Raw genomic sequence first — 22384 nt, 5'->3', positions numbered from 1 at the left:
CATATGTAAAATCAGGAAGAATCTGAGGTTTCCTCAATGTAAAGAACTCCCTCCACCAACACAAATCACAATCCATCTGTGACTTAATAGAGAAATCATAAAGAGTTTCCTGAAGCATGTAGATGTTAAGTGACTTGCCCAAGGTCACACAAGAAGTGACAGAAGAGGGATTTGAACCCAGTGCTCCTGACTACAAACTCATCACTTCCTATAAGAGGGAACTAGGGGGATAGTGGACGGAATTCCAGATGATGGAGTCAGGAAGACCTGAGTTCAAAGACTATTTCAGGTATTTGCTTTATGTAGTATCATTAGGGCTTCAATTTTCTCATCTAGAAAATGAATGGGTTGGATTAAATAGACACAAAGGTTCCTTACAGCTAATCCTCCAGCATTATGCAGTGCTGCTTTATTACATTCTGATATAATTTACTAAATTGTATGATGACAACCGTAATGGAATAACGTGGGAAATGGTACTAATTGTGCAATATAGAGATATCTAAACTATGCAGAGCACAGGGTTATTTATCTCGTGAAAGATCTGCAGAGATGAGTATAAATCTACATCTGAGACAGCATGTCTTTTTTATTTTTAAAGACCATATGTGAAATCACTGGGAAAAAAAAAATCTGGCTCATATTCCAGCTGCAAATTCTATATGCAAATGAGATATCCAGACATGTAAAGTACTCCTAAACAATCCAAATGGCTATGAAGCTATCTGGACAATATAGATTAGAATCCTATTACTTGAGAGCCAGCATGTCTCCTTCTAATACTTTTTCATGACCCACCAAGCTCCTAGGTTACCTTTTTGCATCCCCCCTCAAAATATACTGTAATATATATATATATAAAATCTTATAGCCTTTGATAAATTTGATGTCTTTTGTCTTTCACATCACATTCATTTCTCACTCACCACCACCTTGTGATGAGCAAAAGCAACATCTAATACAGCAGCTGTTTGAATACACATACACACATATACTATATATGTGTGTATATATGTATATCTATGTGTGTGCCTATATAGCATATATAATATTCTGTCCTATTAGGTTCTTACTTCTCTGCCATGAGGGAGGAGAAGGTATGTTTCAATATCTCTTCTCTAGGACCGTCACTGATTTTTTCTTCTATTCGGAGTTCAACTTCCTCTAAGTAATCTTTCAGCTTACATTGTTGTAATTGTGTAATCAAGATCTCTTGACCTGGCATATTTCTCCCTACATAAGTTCATATTCATTTTTAAGGATCAGAGATTTAGAGCTAGAAGAGACTTGGGATGCCTCTGAGTCTAATGGCCTCATTTTAACAGATGAGGAAACTGAGGTTCAGAGGTCAAGTGACTTATCCAGGGTCACATAGGGAGTGTCTGAGGTGGGATTTTAACTCAATTCCTCTTGACTCCAACTGCACTGGAGTGCACTATTATGTGTCACACATAATTTTTGTTGCACATTAATATTCCAGTATACTCATATGCTCTGGGTTGGGTTTTTTTGGGGGGGGGTCTTTTCCCTACTGATAGGCACCCACTCACTTGGTTTTGATGCTTTGCTACTACAAGGAGTGATGCTATGAATATTGTAGTCTTTATTGGACCTTTATTTCTTCTTCGGGGATATTTGCTCTAGAATGAGATACATCATCAGCTTTTTCATCATTTTTATAATCTGATATATATGTATACATACACACACGTGTGTGTGTGTGTGTGTGTGTGTGTGTGTGTGTTGGGGATGAGGGAAGGAGGAAGGCTGGGGGCAGGAAACTAACAACCAGCTTACAGTCCTACCCTATTCCCCAACGTACACTCCCTATTCAGTCATTTCCTATTCAGCCCCACAGGATTACCAAGTTTTCTACTTGTCCTAGACTATACTCATGAATTCCATATACAACCATTAAAAAACACCCTTAGGAAAGGCCAAGAGAATGACTATTGGCAAGAGTTGAGGTTGGATTCTCTTAGTTTAATTTTCCCCCCTCATAGTACCAGACAGCCTGGCTATGCCATCTCATTCTATGCCTGACTTGGATTCACCTTCTTATATGCCTGATGTCATGGATATCTCAATCCTATGCATCTTATTAAGCCTGACTCAGTTTCCCCTCAACATACTGCATTGGCTGTCTATTGAGCCATGAAGTTTGTTAATGTTCATTTCTCTTATTTCTCTGTTCTTTTCATTGTTTTGTTGTTGTTGTTGTTTTTGGTTTTGGATTTTTTTGGTGAGGCAATTGGGGTTAAGTGACTTGCCCAGGGTCACACAGCTAGTGAGTGTTAAGTATCTGAGGCCACATTTGAGCCCAGGTCCTTCTGAATCCAGGGCCAGTGCTTTATCCACTGCACTATCTAGCTGCCCCCATTTCTTTGTTCTTTTATGGTAACCCCCATAATTATCTCAGGTGTCATGATAAATACAATGTTGTATTTGGCCTTGACATCTGCTGCCAGTTATATTAGATCATTTAATTTCTCATAATGGCATGAGGATAATTAGGCAGATGATGCAAAAAGTGATGAAACAAAGATAAAAATTATTTTCTAAATTATCACAATTGTCTTCTCAATTTATTCTCCACAGGGGGGAGTGTAGTAATATTAAGTTTTAGAGAATGTTTCAATTTTTGTTTTGATTATATGCTTCATGTGTAACAACTGGATAATAATTGTAAAATGTCTAAAAGATTCTGAATTTCCTTAGACATGTTTTTGAGAAGTCTCATTGTTTGATTTGGTTATTGACAAAGCTATTTAAAGTTGTAAGATCAATTTTGTAGGAAACTTTCCATCTGATTACCAGTATTTGAAACACCTGAGAGACTTTACAATCATACCTGGAACTGTACAGCTGAGGCTTGTTAGTTAATCATCAGCATCCACACCTGAAAGACTTTCATTCCACAACTACATCCAGAGGACATCCCAAAAATCATCTGAGAAAAGACTTCCAAAGTCTTAAATGGACATTTTCCTGTTTTCCTTTTCCCCATTGTATACACTGTTTAGAATGTCTACTTGCTAAAGGGGAGTGCCCCCTTTAACCTTTAAAAAAAAAAACACCCTTAGATGGAACTCACTCTTTAACAACTCTCTCACTCTCCAACACACTATTCCTTCTTCCAAGCTACAGTATTCACTACTTGGAAGTTAGTCATTCAACCTCCAAGGGACCTGCCTCTGTGTTACAGCTACTTCCTAATGCTCCTACATACTCCCACCAAATCACAGACATTTTCCCCTCATAGTCTCCAATACATACTTTTCACCCCTTCATTTCTGCCCTACAAGGTCCCAAGCTCTTGGCTACTTGACCCCCCCTTCCCCCTGCCTTGCACTAGAATGACAAGACTCTGTATTTTAATTTTCTTACTTTCTGCCACAGTTTGGTAAATTGTATCTATATGCAATAAATTCCACTTCCAAAGATCACTATAAAGTAGTTTGATATACATTGAGTCAAATACTGGGCCTTATGAATCAGAATTAGGGGCCATCTAAACCCCCTATGTGAAATATGAATCTTCTCTACAGTTTCAAACAATTGCCATCTCACCATGCCCCAGCAGTCTTCTCACATTAGAAGATCTCTCTTCCTGTGCAGGCCATTCCAGTGACTGATCAGTTCTTCCTGGAAGCTCTATCTTTTTTTTTTTTAAGTGGGGCAATGAGGGTTAAGTGACTTGCCCAGGATCACACAGCTAGTAAGTGTCAAGTGTCTGAGGCCGGATTTGAACTCAGGTACTCCTGAATCCAGGGCCAGTGCTCTATCTACTGAGCCACCTAGCTGCCCCCTGGAAGCTCTATCTTAAAGAAGGGCCCAGGCTCATAATGTTCACTTTTTCATTCCTTTCCAGGCTCTGATTTTGACTCCATATTTTTTCTTCACCATGCCCTGTCCTAGTACCTTCTGCCCCAGGCTTCTTCTTGTATCTTATCTTTGCTCACTAGAGTGTAAGCTCCTTGAAGGTAGGGACTGTCTTTTCACTTGTATCTGTATTTGTGCTTAACACAGTTATATAAAAAGTATTTGATAAAAACTTGTTAATTCAGGGGCAGCTAGTGGATAGAACACTGGTCCTGGAGTCAAGAGAACTAGAGTTCAAATCTGGCCTCAGTCACTTAATAGCTGTGTGACCCTGGGCAAGTCATAGTCCCAATTGCAAAAAAAGAAAAGAAAAGGGTGGGGGGGGGAAGAAGGGAGCTTGTTAATTTGACTTGCTCTGCTCATCTGTCTCCAGTGACAAAAGTTCATCTGTCAAGGCAGCCCCATTTTTTGACAACTCTAATTGTTAGAAAATAATTTTTATTGAGCTAAAAATATATCTTCCTATAATATCCACATATTAATACTCGTTCTTCTCTTTGGAACCAAGAAGAATGAATTCAAACTTTTTTGCTCATGACGATCCATCATATATTTGAAGATAGAAATCATGTCATGGCTGTCCTCTTTCCTCTAGGCTAAACACCTTCAATGCCTTCATCTCAACCTATATGACATGGTTTAATGTCCCCTCTTATCACCCTCCTTTAAACACATTCTAGGTTATAAACCTCCCTCCTAAAATGTGGCACCTAGAACCAAACACAGCATTCCAGCTATGGGCTCGCAAGGTAAATGTACAAGGAAACTATTATCTCTCACTTTTTGCATACTACATAGGCATACTCTGCTTTATGATCATTACTAATATGCTATAATTAAACTTCACAAGAAAACTCCTGATTGTAATGTATCTCATCTTATGATCCATTTATAACAACATTCCTTTAGAATCCATTACCCTTTGGAACCTCACATCATATTTCCATGGAACTTATTAGCTGATTTTTATGGAGTAATTCCATAGGGACCTTAAATTCAAATTAACTTTTGGCTGCTATAACACATTGTTGATTCATATTGACTTTGCTGGCAGCCAAAGAGTACAGGAGTTGGGTTTTGTTGTTGTTGTTGTTTACACATAAACTTCTGTCAAGATAGGTTTTCCATGTATTTGTTGTTGTTGATTTGCCCAGGGTCACACAGCTAATAAGTGTGTGAGGCCAGATTTGAACTGACAAAAATAAGTCTTCCTGACTCCAGGTCTGGTACTCAGTCCTCTGAGCCACCCAGCTGCCCCATATCTTTGTTTAGTTGGCTATTTTGAACTTAAACTTAAGTTCATCAATCTGTGCCTGTTCAATTTTATCTTGTAGGATTCAGTACATAATTCCATAAATCATTTGGGTAACCAATTCTGTCATCTAGTGTATTAAGTATCCATCCAATTTTTATGTCAATTGTAAATTTGATATGTAGGCCATCTTTACTTCATTCAAATCACTGGTTAAACAACATTTACCAAAACTGAGCTGAACAGTAGAACCTATTGGCATATAATCCATTAACCAGACTTTGGGGGTCTAGCTTTGTTTTGTTTCAACCAGGTTCAGATCCACCTAGCTGTGTCATCATCTAACTTGCTCTTTGGGTTATAAAGAAATATATGTTATGGTCTTAGCTTACAAAAGCCAAACAATATGTCATTCTAAAAGTCATAGAGACAAAAAAAACATAGAAAAACTGTGGGTTGTTATTTTTTTTAAAGAGCATGACAATGTCTGCCAACAGATACTTAAAATCTCACTGATGAAATAAGATAAATGAATGTGAAATATGGAATAAATTATAAGATAGGTATTATCCTTATTCCTCCAGCCTAGCATCTCAGTTATATTAGTTAGAGTGCTATATGTGTTTGTGTCTTTATGTTCTTATAGTAACTTTGTGCTGAGTGGGTGAGTATGTTAGCATATTTAAAAATTGTGCAGTGTTCAAATCATGTTTTTAATTGTTCAGCACGGGGACAAAGATGTGGCCCTTTTAAGAAATAAACTCTCAGCAAAAGTACAGATTGTCAAAATATTTGAAGGTAAAGGACTTAGTTTAAAAGTAGCATTAAGAAATTTAAATAATTGCAATGGAAGCTTTCATTTATATACTTTGTTCCAATTGATCAAGCACTTTTGTCACAACAGCTATGAATTATAAGTAGCTTTTCTACTACAACCATTTTTGTACTGCCTTTTATATAAACAGGGAGCCTTGAAAACAGAGAGAGGAAACTCCTGAATGTAGTAGCCACATCCAGCCTCTTCCTGATTGGAATAAGTCTGTTGTTGTTTACTGTTGCTGTTGTTGCAACTAGGTAGCACAGTGGATAGCATGCCTGGCCTGGAGTCAGGAAGATTCATCTGAGCTCAGATCTGGCCTTTGACACTCACTAGCTATGTGACCCTGAGCAAGTCCCTTAAGCCTGTTTGCCCCAGTTTCCTCATCCGTCAATGGGCTGGAGAAGGAAATGGCTTTGCAAAGAAAACCCCAAATGGAGTCACAAAGACACAACTGAAAACGACAAATAACAACAAGGAAACTGGGGAAAAATAAACACATAAAAAGTTAAATAACAATGCAAGAGTGAGATAAGAACAGTATATAATTGGTAATTTCCCACTGAGGTGTAGAAGGAATAGTCAAATCACTATGAACCAGATGTGTTGGATTTGGACTGGGGAGGAGTAAAGGGATTCCAAGTAGGAGAGATTGGGACTAGCAATGCCATAAAGGCAGAAGAACACTGAGCATGACGCGGGATGGCAATTCAACTATAAATAATCCTTGGACTTTCCTCAGCTTCATGTTAAAAGAGTGTACAATCAAAATTTGTCCTGGATTGCCAAGAGTGGAGAGATACGGCTATGGCTGGAAGTCTTGGGATGATCAAGACCAGAGAAAGGATTTGTCTTTTCATATTTCACTCTGAGTGGTGGTATTATGACAAATTTTACTGTAGATAAAATGAGACTCAGACCAGGGTGAAACAGAGCACACACACACACACACACACACACACACACACACACACACAACATATACACACACACAACTGTTTCATCATAGAAATAATTAACAGGCTGTGATACAGACTACTGTAGCTATTGATGGTGACCTAGTTTGGAGGGATTAGGGTTGGGATGAGAGCAAGTGAAGAAAACAAGGGATCAGCAACTCAGCCTTCTGTATCAGCAAAAAATAAACAAACAAACAAACAAGACCCCCCAAAAAACTCCTTGCTGACATCTTTTCCTGATTTGGCATTCTACCTTGGTTGGAAATCCAAATGGTCTAGGCTCTTCTACTTAGTTTCAAACAGGCGAATAATCTGTGAATTATAGGATTCATTCATTCATTCATTTATATATTTATTTAGAGGCAATCACTACGTTTGTTTCCCACCTGAATTGTTTTAGCAAACTTAGAAAAAACAAAAATACAACTAACAGAAAACTTGGTAGGCAGTATAGTATCATGAAAAGATCATTGGGTTTAGAGGAACTAGAGTCAAATCTTGACTTTAGGCAACTCATTTTCTTTCCTTAGGCCAGTTTCATCCTTTCTAAAATGAGGGAGTTGAACAAGAGGATCCCTAAGGTCTCTTCCAGTTCTAAGTTCTATGATCATATAAACAGAGAAATGGTCCAATAAAAAACAGGGTGAAATTCAGTACGATTGCTATAATAGAGTAAATGTAAAGATAAAAAATAAATTCTGTAGGAATGCGATGAGGGAAAACTGACTAGGAACGAGGAAAATAGAAAACAAAAATTCACCAAAGTACCAAAGTTATTTAAAATGCTCCTGTGATTTTAAGAGGCAATGTGGTATAAAGGATAGAGGACTAGTCTTGGGATCAGAAAGACCTGGATTTGAACCCTGCCATGGAGATATATTGGCTGTATGACCAGGGACAAGTCATTTGACCCTGGTAACTACCTACCACCTGAAGAATTGTTGTTAATCTACATTGGGAGAAGAGTCCTACACCAACCAAATCACAGGCAGCACTCAGGGAAGTGTCATACACCAATTAAATGTCAGGTCTAAACCCATCAAAATAAAACATATTAGGTTGCATTATCATGTTTTTAGTGTACAAGAGCAGGGAGTTTCTCCTACTGTATTTGACAGAGACATAACTAGCCATTTTTGAACCCTAGGGAAAACAATCAAGGTTAGGACAACTCAGAGTTCTTGCTGAGGAAGCACCTTGTGTTTTTTTATGCAGTGGAGAGGAGCTCATTGGGAAGAACAGTCACTTGGTAGGGGGGGAGCTCCTGGAACTTTCTATTCAGACTAATTATTCTTACTAACTAGGTACTATTCTCAGTTGTTTCTGATCTACTGGATCACACCAAGCAGTCAGTACCCTCTAAAATTGGGTACCCTGGAGTAAAACTCTGGGCACCTCACCAGAGTTGTAATTTTGATGTTTGGCATCAGTTAGACTTTTTTTAGAGTATTGTGTCCAATTTTAGTCTCCCATTTTGAAAATGTATTTCTCAAAAGGTATAATTAAGAAACTAGAAAATGGAAACTCTTAAAGATGAAAGGCACTGGCATTTTGCCCAGAAATAGCAAGACTAAAGGCTAACAATACCACTTGTAGCCTTTAATTTCAGCAAGAGAGTTTGATTAGTGGGAACTATAATCGATAAATCATCACTACCATTGCTTCTGGAAAGGATGTGTCAATCAGCTCCCCTATTATTCTACTCATCATCCCAGTGACTCCTCAGACAAAAACATCCTTCATTCCATCAATTTCCCTCCATGTGTTGCATTCCCCTATTAGGAGTCAACTCCTTGACAGCAGATATTGTCTTGCCTTTGTACTTGAATTCTCCATCACTTAGCACCTTAATGAGCAAATTATAAATGCTTATTCATTTATTCAAGGGTGATTTCTGATCCAATCTACCATAGATGTTACTAGCTTATAGTACTATAAGGTTTGCTTTCCTCACAATAACTCTGCAAGATGTTGCAAGTGGGGCAAGTACCAGCTCTTATTCAGATTTTACAGTGAGGTTTGTTACCTCTCTTATTTTGAAGTGAGGCTAAAACTAGAACCCAGGTCTTCTGACTTGAAGATCATTCAAATCTCTTCTACTACACAATGCTTTAACCCCTAACCTTCCTTCTGTGGCTTTGAGTTAAAGGGGCAATATACCATGGAAGGAAGATTGAGAGACTTCAAGAGATATTACAGGATTTTAGGCAAGCAGCGCAGAAGATAGAAAAGGCAGAAATGTAGCAAAGGCTCCAAGCAGAATTTAATATGAAGGACAGAGACCCTCAGACCTGGCTAAGTTTGAATATGCAGAGAGCTTCTAACTATGTTCATTCTCCCCATTCTATCTCATGTCAGGACTCCCTGACCCACCACAACAAGCTGGGGTAGGATGAATATCTGCTATCAAATACAAATGTCGACATTGAAAAAAGGAAGGACAGAAAGAAACTGAAGAAGTCGAAATTATTCAGTGGAAAGGAAGGAGGAACAGGAGAGAAAGGGAAGGATAGTGTATACTGATGAGCTTCCTTTTGGCTCTTGCACAAATCTACTAGGAGGCATAAAAACAGGAAAGAGGTTCCATGCAGCTTACAGAGGGGATACAGGCAAAGGGGAAATTACTCTAAATGAAGACCTTTGGTGAGAATGCACTCCACAGTAACAAGACCTCAACTACAGGACAATATAGTGTAAACTGAGGACATGATCAAGAGGAGAGGATTACAAACCAAAGGAAAGCTCAGGGTTGGGTGGGACAAACTGGGGCAAGCTTCCTAGAGGAAATGCAAGGGTCAGCAGAAAGAGGAAATAGGATTGTCTGCAAATGTGCAGGAAAGCCTCTCTCCATCATCCTCGCCCACCTCTCGGCAAGCACTCATCTAGGGAAAATTTCTTGGCCTGATCCTACCAGTGTTGCATTTGAAATTACTTCCTTTGTGAGGCTTTTTTTTTTTTAAACTAGAGACTTAAAAAAAAAAATAGTTCTGCCTATGCCAAAGCCACACCTACGCCCTCAGATAAGATGGGAGTCAGCAGTCAGGAAGTAGAGATGGGCTTCATTCCCAAAACCCTGAGGAAAAAAAAAGAGGCCCATAGGTAATCATTTTTAATTCTATGAATGAGTGAGGAAAGAGAGTAAAAGCAATTATGTCAAAATGGGGAAGGAACAAAATGCCTCTTGATAGATACACATTTCTGTCTCATCCTTGAAAATCACAGTCAAGTTAACTCAACAATTGTTTGTTTCTTTTTTTTCTTTTTTCTTTCTTTCTTTTTTTTTTTTTGCTGGGCAATGAGGGTTAAGTAACTTGTCCAGAGTCACACAGCTATTAAGTGTCAAGTATCTGAGGCTGGGATTTGAACTCAGGTCCTCCTGAATCCAGGGCGGGCACTTTATCCACTGAACCAGATAGCTGCCCTTTCAATGATTGTTTCTTAAGCATACATTCTGTAGAGGCAGAAACCATGTGTTTAAATGCCTGGTGTAACATGGGGGCAAAAGACAGCATGAGAAAAATAGAAAAAGACAGTTCACCTGGGTTCAAATCTAGTCTCTGATTTTTTTTTTAATCTGTGTGATTTGAGGCAAATCACTAGACCTCCATCTTTTCCATCCCTTCCTTTTCTAAATATATAATTTTGTCATAAGAAATGTGATTTAATAAATACAACATAATTAAAACAATTCCCACTCATATAGAGGCAAAAACAACAACATGGGATCATGCAATTTGAATTTTAGTTCATTCTGTAAACTATTGTCTCAAAGCTGTCTGCCCTATGAGCATGAAAACAAGCTCAATTCCTAGTTAGCAAAAACTAACAAGAGAATTTAAGCCAACAGAACTGAAATCACTTAACTTGATTGCTGAGCCAGGAAATCCAGATTTTTCCATCCAGGTTCTGCTTCTTACAATTTGTGTGACCTTGGGCAAATCACCTGAACCCTGTACCAGTTTTTTTTTCAACCATAAAATGAGGGGGCAGCTAGATGGCGCAGTGGTTAAAGCACCGGCCCTGGATTCAGGAGTACCTGAGTTCAAATCCGGCCTCAGACACTTGACACTTACTAGCTGTGTGACTCTGGGCAAGTCACTTAACCCCCATTGCCTAAAAAAAAAAATGAGGGAGATTGGATTTTATCAATCAAACCTGAAGCATTTATTAAGTATTTATTATGTGCCAGGCGCTGTGCCAAGGACAGAAGATACAAATAAAAAGCAAGAGGGGGGGGAAGGAAGGAAGGAAGGAAGGAGGGAAAGAAGGAAGGAAGGAAGGAAGGGAGGGAGGAAAGAAGGGAGGGAGGAAGAAAGAAAGAAAGAGAGAGAGAAAGAAAGAAAGAAAGAAAGAAAGAAAGAAAGAAAGAAAGAAAGAAAGAAGGAAAGAAAGAAAGAAGGAAAAGAAAGAAAAGAAACCAGTCCTACCTTCAAGGAGCATACATCCTAAGTGGGGAAGACAAAATGTACCTAAATTGGTCCAAAGAAGATGGAGACAAGGTAGATGGAAAGTAGCCTCAGAGAGGAAGTCCCTACAAGTTAAGGGGATCAGGAAATGCCTGCTGAAAGAAGTGGTCTTTGAGCTGAGTCTTAAAAGAGCTGAGGAATTCTAGCATCCCAGCATGGGAGACAGCCTTGGTAAAGGAATGTAGAAGAAAGGTGGAAGTTCATAGAAGGGAGTGATGTGTAACAAGACTGGAAAGACAGGAAAGGGCCAGTTCACAAAAGGCTTTAAATGCTCTTTGGATACAGAGGAGTCTCTATTGGATCCTAGAAGTAGTAGGGAGTCACTGAAGTTTATTGAATAGGAGGATGACATGGCCAGGATCTAAACCTAATCTAATACAACAAGCATTATTTTTCAGGCCTTACCATGTGCAAAGCCCTGGGGGGTATACAAAGACAAACAATCCCCCCCAAAAAAAACCCCCCACAACATCTCCTGTCTTCAAGGAGCTTACATTTTATTGGATCCTCCTTAAGGTCCTTTCCAATTCCGTGAAGCTATGACTTTACTATCCTATGTTACCAATCCCTCCTCTTGGCCAAAGAATAAATCTCTCTTGAGAAACTGAGGTACTGAAAAAACTTCTTTTTTTCTTTTTTTTTTTTTGTGAGGAAATTGGGGTTAAGTGACTTGCCCAGGGTCACACAGCTAGTGTCAAGTATCTGAGGCCGGATTTGAACTCAGGTCCTCCTGACTCCAGGGCCAGTGCTCTCTCCACTCCACCACCTAGCTGCCCCAAAAGCTTGGTTTTTCAACCCCTTTGACAGAGTAAAAATTCCTCCTATGATACTTTGACTCTATCTCTGCCTCAGGATCAGTTTGTCCAGTTCACCTTGAGTTGGGAAATGTTTTCATCTGCTTAGGCAGAGGTGGAGCATAATCTCCAGATAGAATCACCACCACCACCTCCTCCTCCTCCTCCTTCGTGAGGGCAGAAATTTGGTCTCCATCCAGGCTCACCTTGCCCTGGCTGAGCTGGTGAACTCACAGACTGAGGGGCATGGATGCCATCACCTCTGTTGGCTGGCTGTTTCAACATGTTCACAGGCCTCCTCCTGCCTTCCTTGTTCACAGGGGTTTGAGCACCCAGCGCCTCCAGTTACTTGGTGGGGGAGTCTCCATCTTTATTGCATTTGGTTTGCATTTACATTTCATGCATCCTTTCCTGGATAAAAGGGACAAGAGGGGTTTCTTAGATTCAGTTTCATAGTGGGAACTGTTTACTTTGGAGGCCACCTACACCCATACTAATTGAGAACAGATCTCAGAGCAACTGCTAGAGAACCGAACCCAGATGAACTTTACAGGAGGCTAATCCCCGATGATCCTTTCACAATTAGATTGTGTGTGTATGTACATTTTTTAATGTTGACCATGATCAGCAATGTTCAGAAAATGTGAAGAACATAGATCTGTATTTTAAACTCCTGTAAATGGTTACTAGCTCTGAAATAGGAGTTATTTATTGGGAAGCATGCCAAGCCCTTGCTGTAATACTACTATCTGGTAGTGATATTCTTGGGAATCTTGAAGAAATATAGGAGCCTTTGAGGTACAAAAACCTGAGGGCTTCTATTAGGGAGAATACAGTAAAAAATAACAATCAGCTCTCTGATGATCATATGCGGAGGGGAAGGGTTGGGAGGAGTAGATTTGGCAGAGGACAAGCTCAGACTTTCGTCACAGGGGCAGACCAAAATGTTAACACATAGGGTGAAGAGGCGAGCATCCTGCAAACTCCATTAGCACTGAAATGAAAATGACATTCTTCCTGTCCCATTCCACACCCTAACGATTTGTCCAGTCCCTCACTGAATCTGGCAGCAGCAACCACTTATCCTCAGCTGTAGACATGCTCAGCAGATCGCAGGGAAGACGGAGCCTATCCAGTCTGTCTCAGTGAGTGCTTACTTTGTCTTCATTTTTTGCTCCTATTGCTTCTCTGCATTGAATTTTGAGTCATGGGTTTGGGGGACAGGAGGTTTGGAAAAATAGCAGGAACCTGGTAGGGGTAAGAAGTCAATAAGTTACAGTAAGTTGTAAAATTGTACAAGACTTGGGTCTAAATGCCATATGTGTTCTAACATCTCTTCTTTTCCTTGTTCCCATCTTGTTGTGCTTTGTAATACATGATCAGAGGTAGACTCATTGTCATACTTAGGGGCATGCTTCTTGAGAAATGTTATGTATTATAGATCAGCATTCTAAGATGAAAAAACCTGTGATTAATTTAAACCCAGTCCCTCTGTTCAGAGTGATCACTTTACAGGACACAGATTTCATCTAAGTCGTTTATTGCCCAATCCTCAGAGTAAATAGCAGAGTAAAAAGCCTCCATTACACAAACTATCTGAATAGGGCAGGAAGAGTCAAGAGAACATGATATTGATCAGGGAATTATTCACATAACAGGCCCCAAGGTTGGAGAGTCATGGCGTCATAGAATATCTGAGCTAGGTAGTACCACAGAGGGCAGCTAGTCCAACAACCTTGCAGATTTGAGAGCAAACTGAGAACCCAGGAAATTCAATGACTTGTTGAAAGTCACATGGATACTGGAAAAGTCAGGACTAGAACCCAAGGTTTCTGATTCCCCGGTCCAAAGTTTTGTTGTACTGCATGAACAAAATAATACATTCATGTGATATCTAACTCTGTAGAGACAAGAAGACCAATTCTAGAATTCAAAGGATCATAGATTTAGAGCTGGAAAGACTCTTAGAAGTCATCTAGTCTAACTTCTTCATTTTGGGGAATATTGAAGCTAAAAGAGTTTAAGTGGCTTACCCAAGGTCACACAGGTGATAGGTAACAGAGTCTGGTTCAAACCCAGATCATAGGATGATAGATCCAGTGTTGGAAGGTATCTCAGAAGCCATCTTGTTAAACCTCCCATTTTACAGATGAGAAAACTGGGTCTGAGGAGGGATTTGCACTCAGGTCTTCCTGACTCCAAGTCTAATGCTTTTACCCATAGCTTTGGGGAATTGTCACTGTAAATGTACACACAGGTAGCACTGATATATCTCTTTGCCTTGGAGATAGTATTGGATTGGAATCTATAATGGACACATAGCTACCTGAGTTCTAAGTTCTCTTGCCTTTCTGTAAGAAGATTTACCTTAGTTTTAGCAGTATAAAAAGAGTTTGGCAGTATTTGGTTTGGAGAATATGAGCATTCTTGAATGCCAAGACCTACATAAGAGCTTTGTTATTATTGTAGGGATGTGTAAACTGACTGTTGAATGCCCTAGAATTTTGAAATGTTAGCACAGTGCCTAGAACAAAGTAAGCATTTAATAAATACTGGTTGACTTGATGGACTGACTCCATAAGTTTCTGGTAAGATCATTGAAAGGTACTTTGTCCCAGGTGATAAGCTGCTAATAACTTCACTTCTATCTAATTCTCTTTAGTAATAAGCAACAAAGACATGGATTTCTATATTTTTCTAGATGGGGAAAAGGACAGAGTCAAAAATCTGGGATACACTGTATTCAGGATCAAGGCTAAATAGTTATTGCTTTAGGCAGTAAATATCAGCATTCTTTTTTGGGGGGGAGGGGCAATGAGGGTTAAATGACTTGCCCAGGGTCACACAGCTAAGGATCAGCATTCTTGATGAAGAAACATGATTTTAATTGGCATGGTGATTGAAGAAAAAATCTTAAAAGCTTTTGTTTATTCTACGATATTCATATAACAAAAGAAACTTTGAAAGTATCTTTAATACTCTGGCTCCAAGAATCCTTAATAATCATCTACTTTATTTTCCTACTGGAGGACAAAACCCTTCCAGAAAAAAAAAATTATTCATGAATGTCAGAGTTGGAACTTCACAGATATTCTAATCCAACCCATACCTGAGGAAGAATCACCTCTACAGTGCACCTGACAAGTGGTTTACCCAGTTTCTCTTTGAAGATTTCCAATGAGGAGGCATATACCTGTCAAGGCAGCCCATTCTACTTATGGGCAGCTCTCATTGTTAGGAAGTCTTTCCTTTGATCAAGCCTAATTTCACCTGTTTTCCATTTTTGTCCTTTATGCCTATTTCTGCTTTCTAGATCCAAGCAGAATAACTCTGATTTCTCTTCCACAGGCTATCAAATTCTTCCAGATAGGCATGAAGCTCCTACAAAGGCTTCTCTTCTCTGGGCTAAATGTGCCTAGTTACTTCCCCTGGTGTCCATTTGGCATCATCTCAATGCTCCTGGTTGTCTCTCCTCTAGATGTGCTTCAACCAATCAATGTCCTTTCTCGAAACGTGGAGCGACAACTGAATACAGTGCTGGTCTGACCAAGGCAAAACACAGTAAAACTAGAACCTCCCTAGTCCTGCTTACTGTATCGTAAGGTAGCATTAGATATATCTGGCTGCTCTATCAGAACATTGGCCCATATTAGAGGAATCATTTTAAGATGGTTCTTTAGAATTGGAACAGGACTTATCTGACGTTAGCAGGGAAAGATGTATTTCTCATAAGTAATGTTTTCAGATAACAAGCCTACTTCAACTCTTCTTTAATTATAGCCATTTTTATGGAAAACTTTCTAAAAGGTATCACATACTCTTGTGCCCTATTTAAAAGGGCATTCTCAACATAACCTTTTAAAAATAACTTATTGGGGGCAGCTAGGTGGCACAGTGGATAAAGCACTGGCCTTGGATTCAGGAGTACCTGAGTTCAAATCCAGCCTCAGACACTTGACACTTAACTAGCTGTGTGACCCTGGGCAAGTCACTTAACCCTCATTGCCCTTCAAAAATTAAAAAAAAAATCTTATTGTTCTGATTGTGAACATTGGGTAAGAGGACGGGAATTAGTAATATCGGTGATATCCTCAGGAGCTATTGAGTTTTATAGGACTGTTTGTTCCTTCACTAACTGGTTCCCAACTACCATGTTTTTTAATGTTTTTGTCTGATATAGATAGATATAGATATAAATATAAATATAGATAATATAGATAGAGATGTAGATAGAGATAGAGATATTTCCCTTTTCACCATGAGACTTTCTGACAGTTGCCATTTCTTGTTATGGTCAGAATACACTCAGATAGCCTCCTGATTCCTAATGGCTTGCTATGGAGAGAGGGAAGACAGTGAAGGGATAATCAAGTTTATAAGAATTTTATAATAATGTCAAGTACTATACAGCACTTATATTGGCTTTAAAGTTTGCGAAGTACTATACAAATACTATATCATTTTATCCTCACAACAACTCTTGGAGTTAGATGCTCTTAATGTTCTCATTTTACAGATGAAGAAACTGAGACAGAGAGATTAAGGGCCTAGTTCACAAAGCTAGTAAGATTTTGAGGCAATCTTTGAATTCAGTTCTTACAGACTCCAAGTATAGCTCTCTATCTGCTATATCATCTAACTGCTTTTAATATGTAAGAAAATTAATTAGAGTCTAATGACAGTGAGGGGCCTGAAGGCCTCCCATAAAAATCAAAAAGGAGGCCTTTGGTGATCATTACTTTGGGTGTCCACTGCCTAGTCAACATCTAAAATTACTTTTTAATTCATTGCTATATACTAGAACAACTGTGGTGTAGCCATAACTTATTAACTGAAAAACATAAAAAAGTTTTTAGAAAAACTATTTGAGCCATGGTACCATGCATTTCTTATAAGCTTAATTAATGATATTACTGAAGTTTGCCTACAACTATAGTCAAGATTATGCCAAAGGACTTCCATTATTTAATCAATCCAACTACTTTTTTAAAAAAAGACAATCATGATTTATAATTTTCACACTTTCATAGACCATATTGTATTTTAAAATGTGAGTTCTTGAAACCAAATTTGTATTCTTTGTGAATTCACCAGACTAATAATAGTTTAGTGTTTTTTTTTTTTAATCCGGACTATTTCTACACAACTTGAAAGTTGTGTGTAAGTTTATATGGAAGTAGAGTAAGGGACACTTCCAAGATCACAATGCTACTTCCTGCACTGAGAACAGAACTATCTAGTCCAAACCTAGCATTTTACAGAAAGACATATAGTCCTAGAATGGTGAAGGGGCCTACCCAAGGTCACAGAAGTAGTCAATGGTAGTGGAAGTCAAGTATTTTTTTCTGATTCCCAAATCCAGTGTCCTTTGTACTATTACCAACAATAAATACCCATTTTCCTACATCTTTATGAAAAGAAAAAAAAACACCTCTTGATCCTATTATCCTGATCTTCAAGCTATCTTCTTAGAGCTCTTTCCTCTTTCACAGGGAAACTCTGGCAAGGAGCCAGGAGGTGGGAACTATTGATGTTCCCTTAACCTCAATTTTTTCATGGGCTCGCATCGCAGCCTTTTTCAACTGACTTCCACCCAACCCATCTGACTGAAACTACTCTGTCCATGAGAACCAAAGATCTCTTCATCATTAAACCCAGTAATCTTTTCTCAGTCTTCATATTTATTGCCTTTTTCTGCATCATTTGACACTATTGACCACCACCTCTTTCTGGATTCTTTTTCTTTTCTGGGTTTTTGTGACACTGTTATGATATGGTTCTCTTCCTACCTCTCTGACCTATTTTTAGTCTACTTTGTGGGATTATCATATATGTTGTCTCCCCACCTGCCACTCTGACCCCCATATGCACAGCTATGGGTATATTGAAGAGTTCTGGTCTAGTCTCCTCTTTCTTTCTATGTCTGCATTCTCTCTTGGTGATATCATGAGCTGCCTTAAATTCAAATTTCATCCTTATACAGATGACTCCCAAATGGACTCTCCAACACTCCTGAGTTCCAATCCTGTAACTACAACTGTCTGCTAGATCTCTCCCCTTGAATGTCCCAGAGACATTTCAAACTCAACACATACAAAATAGGATTCGTTATCCTTCTCTCCTCCCCACCTTCAACCAACCTCTCCTCCCAACTTCTCATTTCTGTTGAGGTCATCACCATTTATTCAGTCACCAGGTTCACCACCTGGGAGTCTCCCTTGTCTCTTCACTCTCTCCCCATAGCCAATCAGTTGCTGAATTTTGTTAATTCTACTTTCATAACATCAGTCATGCCCCATTCTCTTCTCCCTTCTACTTGCACCACTCCAAATCAGGTCCTCGTCACCTCTGACTCAAACTATGGCAATAACCTCCTAAGTGGTATCCTTGAATCCATCCTCTCTAATTCATCCTCCACAGAGCTGCCCAATGGATCTGACCCTTTCCTTACTCAGTATTGCCCCTTGGATAAAATATCAGCTCTTCTGTGTGACATTTTAAAGCCTTCACAATCTGGTTCCTGCTTATCTTTCCAAACTGATTACTCATTACTCCATTCCATATGTAGTTTACATTCCAGCCAGTCTGACCTAGGAACTATTCTTAGTACACAAACATCCATCTCCTGCCCCCATGTTTTTGCCCAAGCCATCCCCCAAATCTGAAATGTTCTTCTTCCCCACTTCTACCTTCTGAAACCCCTCCCTCCTTTCAAGGTTCCAAGCACCATTCCCTTCAAGAGGTCTTCCCTAATTCTCTCCTGAGCCCTTTGGAGCTTCATGCCCAATCACATTGTGTTTATTTTTCTATGGACACATAATAGTATCCCCTCAGTAAATTATAAGGTTCCTGGGGGGCAGGCATTATCTCCCTTTTGCATTTTTATCATCAGCGAATGGCAGAGTTCTTGGCCCATAGTAGGTTTGTTGTTGTTTAATCATTTTTCAGTCATGTCTGACTCCTCATGACCCCATTTGGGGTTTTCTTTGCAAAGATACTGAAGTGTTTAGCCATTTCCTTCTCCAGATCATTTTACAGATGGGAAACTGAGGCAAACAGGGTTAAGAGACTTGCCCAAGATCACACAGCTAGTAAATGTCTGAGGCCAGATTTTAACTCAGGAAGATAAGTCTTCCTGATTCCAGACTCGGTACACTATGTACTTTAAGAGAAAAGTAGATCATTAGTGTATTGTTTATTTTTAATAAAATAAACACTTAGGATGTGGTAACTTGAGTTTTCCCTTATCATTTTATTACAAACTACATTGAGAATTCACTTAGAATGTTCTTCTCCAGTCCTCACTGAATACTACTTCAGAGTTTAAGTCCTCCCAGGGCTTGAGGTAGTCTTATTCTCCAGGTATAAGACTAACATTATATTAAATTGACTCCCACTTGCTTCTTTCAACCTTTGGTTTGTTTTCTTTTTCAAGCAAAAGGGAATTCTAAGGAAGATTTCAGGCTGCCTATTCTGGAATCCAATTATCCAGTCTTTTTCTTTTTTCTCTACAGAGTGGAAGAAAAGAGAAAAACAATAAAAAGCACCTATCTACTAACAATATAAAGCCCCCATGTCTAGGTTCTCTGATCAGAAAGAGGCTTTTTTTTTGGCGCTTTGGCCCTGAGAAGAGAATATCTCCCCATTCTAGGCACTCTAGCTGAGAGTGGCTAATTGTAGGTAACTTGGAATCTATATAACATAGTCACTCTGCAATCTGATTTTCTTGGGCCTGTGGGTTGGAAGACCAAGCTTAGGTAAACTTCTGCAGGCTGACCTCAGCAAGGCACCTCCCACCCAGAGGATGGAGTGACCCTCTACAGTGAGAACTGTGCTCTTGCCATTTCCCATGGCATACAGAGGAATGCTTTTGCTCTCCAGACTTTCTCCAGGTTGCAGAGCAGTAAGCCTTAGGGCCCTCCTACATATGGCTACCAGACATCAGAAGACTACAAGGTGAACAGCAAGGAGAGAAAATGGAAGACACGACTAATTAAACATTAGACTTCATCAGTGATGATATGCAACAGCACATATTACAGCACGTGTTTACCCATTGCACATGATGTCAGATGGTGCTGAAGGGCTATCTGTTAGATTAATTAGACATATCCTTTGCTGCCCCTAAAGGAATGAAAAAAAGTCCAAAGATCATCCCAGAAAAAGATAGAAGCCACCCAGAAATGACACTCGGAAGCAAATTAGAATGATTTGATCATGAAACCAAATACTATAAAATTTCAAGTAATTTTACATGAAGTTTTATTCCTAATTAACAAATCAACAAGCATCAAGTATATTTAAAATTCTGGCCAGCTGGAAAATGTGAGGGAGGAAATGAGAATATGTCTTTCTTTAACCAGTTGCCTGGTAACCCAAAACATTAGTATATCTTAGAAACATGTAGATGAATGTTATAAATAATAACCATGCAAAGGACCTCAGGCTCTGATTTGGTCATATTTTTTTGGTCTAATTTTGAGGCAGCTAGGTGGTACAATGGATAGAATATTGGACCTGGAGTCAGGAAAACCTGAATTCCAATTCCACCACTGGCACTTACTGTGGGACCTCAGACAAGTAATTTAACCTATCTGCCTCAATTTCTCCATCAGTAAAATGGGGGTTGTTCTGAGGATAAAATAAGATTTTTTAAGTGTTTTTATCAACCTTAAGGTAACATATGAATGTGAGCTGCTATTATTATTATTACTATTTTAACTAAGACTGAATGTAAATCCATCCAAGGACACAAAATCTTAAGTGGACTGGAGGGGGCTAGTGTGAAATTATTTCTTCCCTATAACTAGGAAATATGCCTTCCTGGTGATGGAAAGATCTGACCTCTCTAATTATAAATAGCTATATTTAATAAAGGTTGACAGGGGTTAAATACCTTATAGGACAAGTAGAACATGAAGACAATGTCAAGGGATAATTTGCCCTGGAGTGCTGGCACCTCCTGGCCTTATCTAGTCTTATTATTATCAATGAGAAGATGTTTGAGATTCTTGGGTTAGACAGAACATTCTATCCAGTTCTCCCTTCCTCCTCTCCAAATTCCACAGGATGTTTAGAGAACCTCTCTTTGATTCTCATTATTTACACTCAGCTTGAATATAGTCAATAACTCACACACTGAAAACCGTGCTTTCCTGCATTCCTCTAAGATCCATCCAAAAAAAAAAGTGACAGAGAGGAATTCTTGGTGACCACTTAGTCAATCAACAAACATTTTTTTTGCCAAGCCCTGTGCTAAGTATTGGGGGTATAGAAAAGACAAAAACAAAGACTTGCCTTCAAAGAGCTCACATTTTAATGATGTAGACACCACACAAATAAGTGTATGGTTTTTTTTCTTCTCTCTCTCTCTCTATCTCTCTGTGTCTATACATACATACACACATACACACACATAGAGAGAGAGAGAGTATTAATGGGAGGTAATTTCAGAGGGAAGGGGCTAGTAGTGCAGGTCAAGACATTGGGAAAGACCTCCTATGGAAGATAGAATTTGAGCTGAGTTTTGAAGGGAGTCAGATACTAGGAGACAGAGGGGAAAAGGACAACAATCCAGGCATGGGGTCAGTTAGTGAAAAGGCACACCATGGGGAGCTAGAGTGCTATGTACAAAGAACAGAAAGACCCTTATTTTTGAGGCAATTAGAGTTAAGTGACTTGTCCAGGATCACACAACTAGTAAGTCTCTGAGGCTGGACTTGAACTCAGATCCTCCTGACTTCAGGGCTGGTGTGTTTCTGCTGTGCTTTCTAGCTGCCCCAGCAAGACCAGTTTTGCAGGATCATATAGTACATGGAGAAGAATAAGATATAAGAAGACTGTAAAGGTAGGGAGGGCCCAGTTTGTGAAATGTTTATGAAAAGTTTAAAATGCCTTAATCAAACAAAACAAAACAAACAAATGAATGAATAAATAAATAAATGAATGAATAGATAGATAAATAAATGAATGAATGGACAGACAAACAAATGAATGAATGAATGAATGAATGAATGAATGAATGAATGAATGAATGAATGAATGAATGGATGGATGGATGGATGGATGGATGGATGGATGGATGGATGGATGGATGGATGGATGCATGAATGCCTTAACCCTGGAGGTAGTAAGGAGGCAAAGGAGTTAATTGAGCAGGGGGATACAAACAATTCAGGAAAACTTCTTTGGCAACTGAGTGGATGATGGATTAG

General features: G+C 39.1%; 1 protein-coding gene across 5 annotated transcripts in view; it reads left to right on the top strand.

The window, feature by feature from the left end:
• CALD1 (caldesmon 1) overlaps window positions 1-22384 on the top strand; it is a 255466-nt gene that overhangs the window by 158395 nt on the left and 74687 nt on the right. The window contains exon 1 of one of the 5 annotated variants that reach the window (XM_043966905.1): window positions 13082-13315. The exons of the other annotated variants lie outside the window; for them this stretch is intronic. Within the exon in view, the coding sequence (XP_043822840.1) occupies window positions 13269-13315 (47 nt within the window). The 5' untranslated portion in view covers window positions 13082-13268. Of the gene's footprint in view, window positions 1-13081; window positions 13316-22384 lie in introns of those variants that run through there. 5 annotated transcript variants of the gene reach the window in all.

The sequence above is a fragment of the Dromiciops gliroides genome, chromosome 5 (assembly GCF_019393635.1).
Source record: "Dromiciops gliroides isolate mDroGli1 chromosome 5, mDroGli1.pri, whole genome shotgun sequence".
Classification (NCBI taxonomy): domain Eukaryota; kingdom Metazoa; phylum Chordata; class Mammalia; order Microbiotheria; family Microbiotheriidae; genus Dromiciops; species Dromiciops gliroides.
This window is presented reverse-complemented; position numbering and strand designations above follow the sequence as displayed.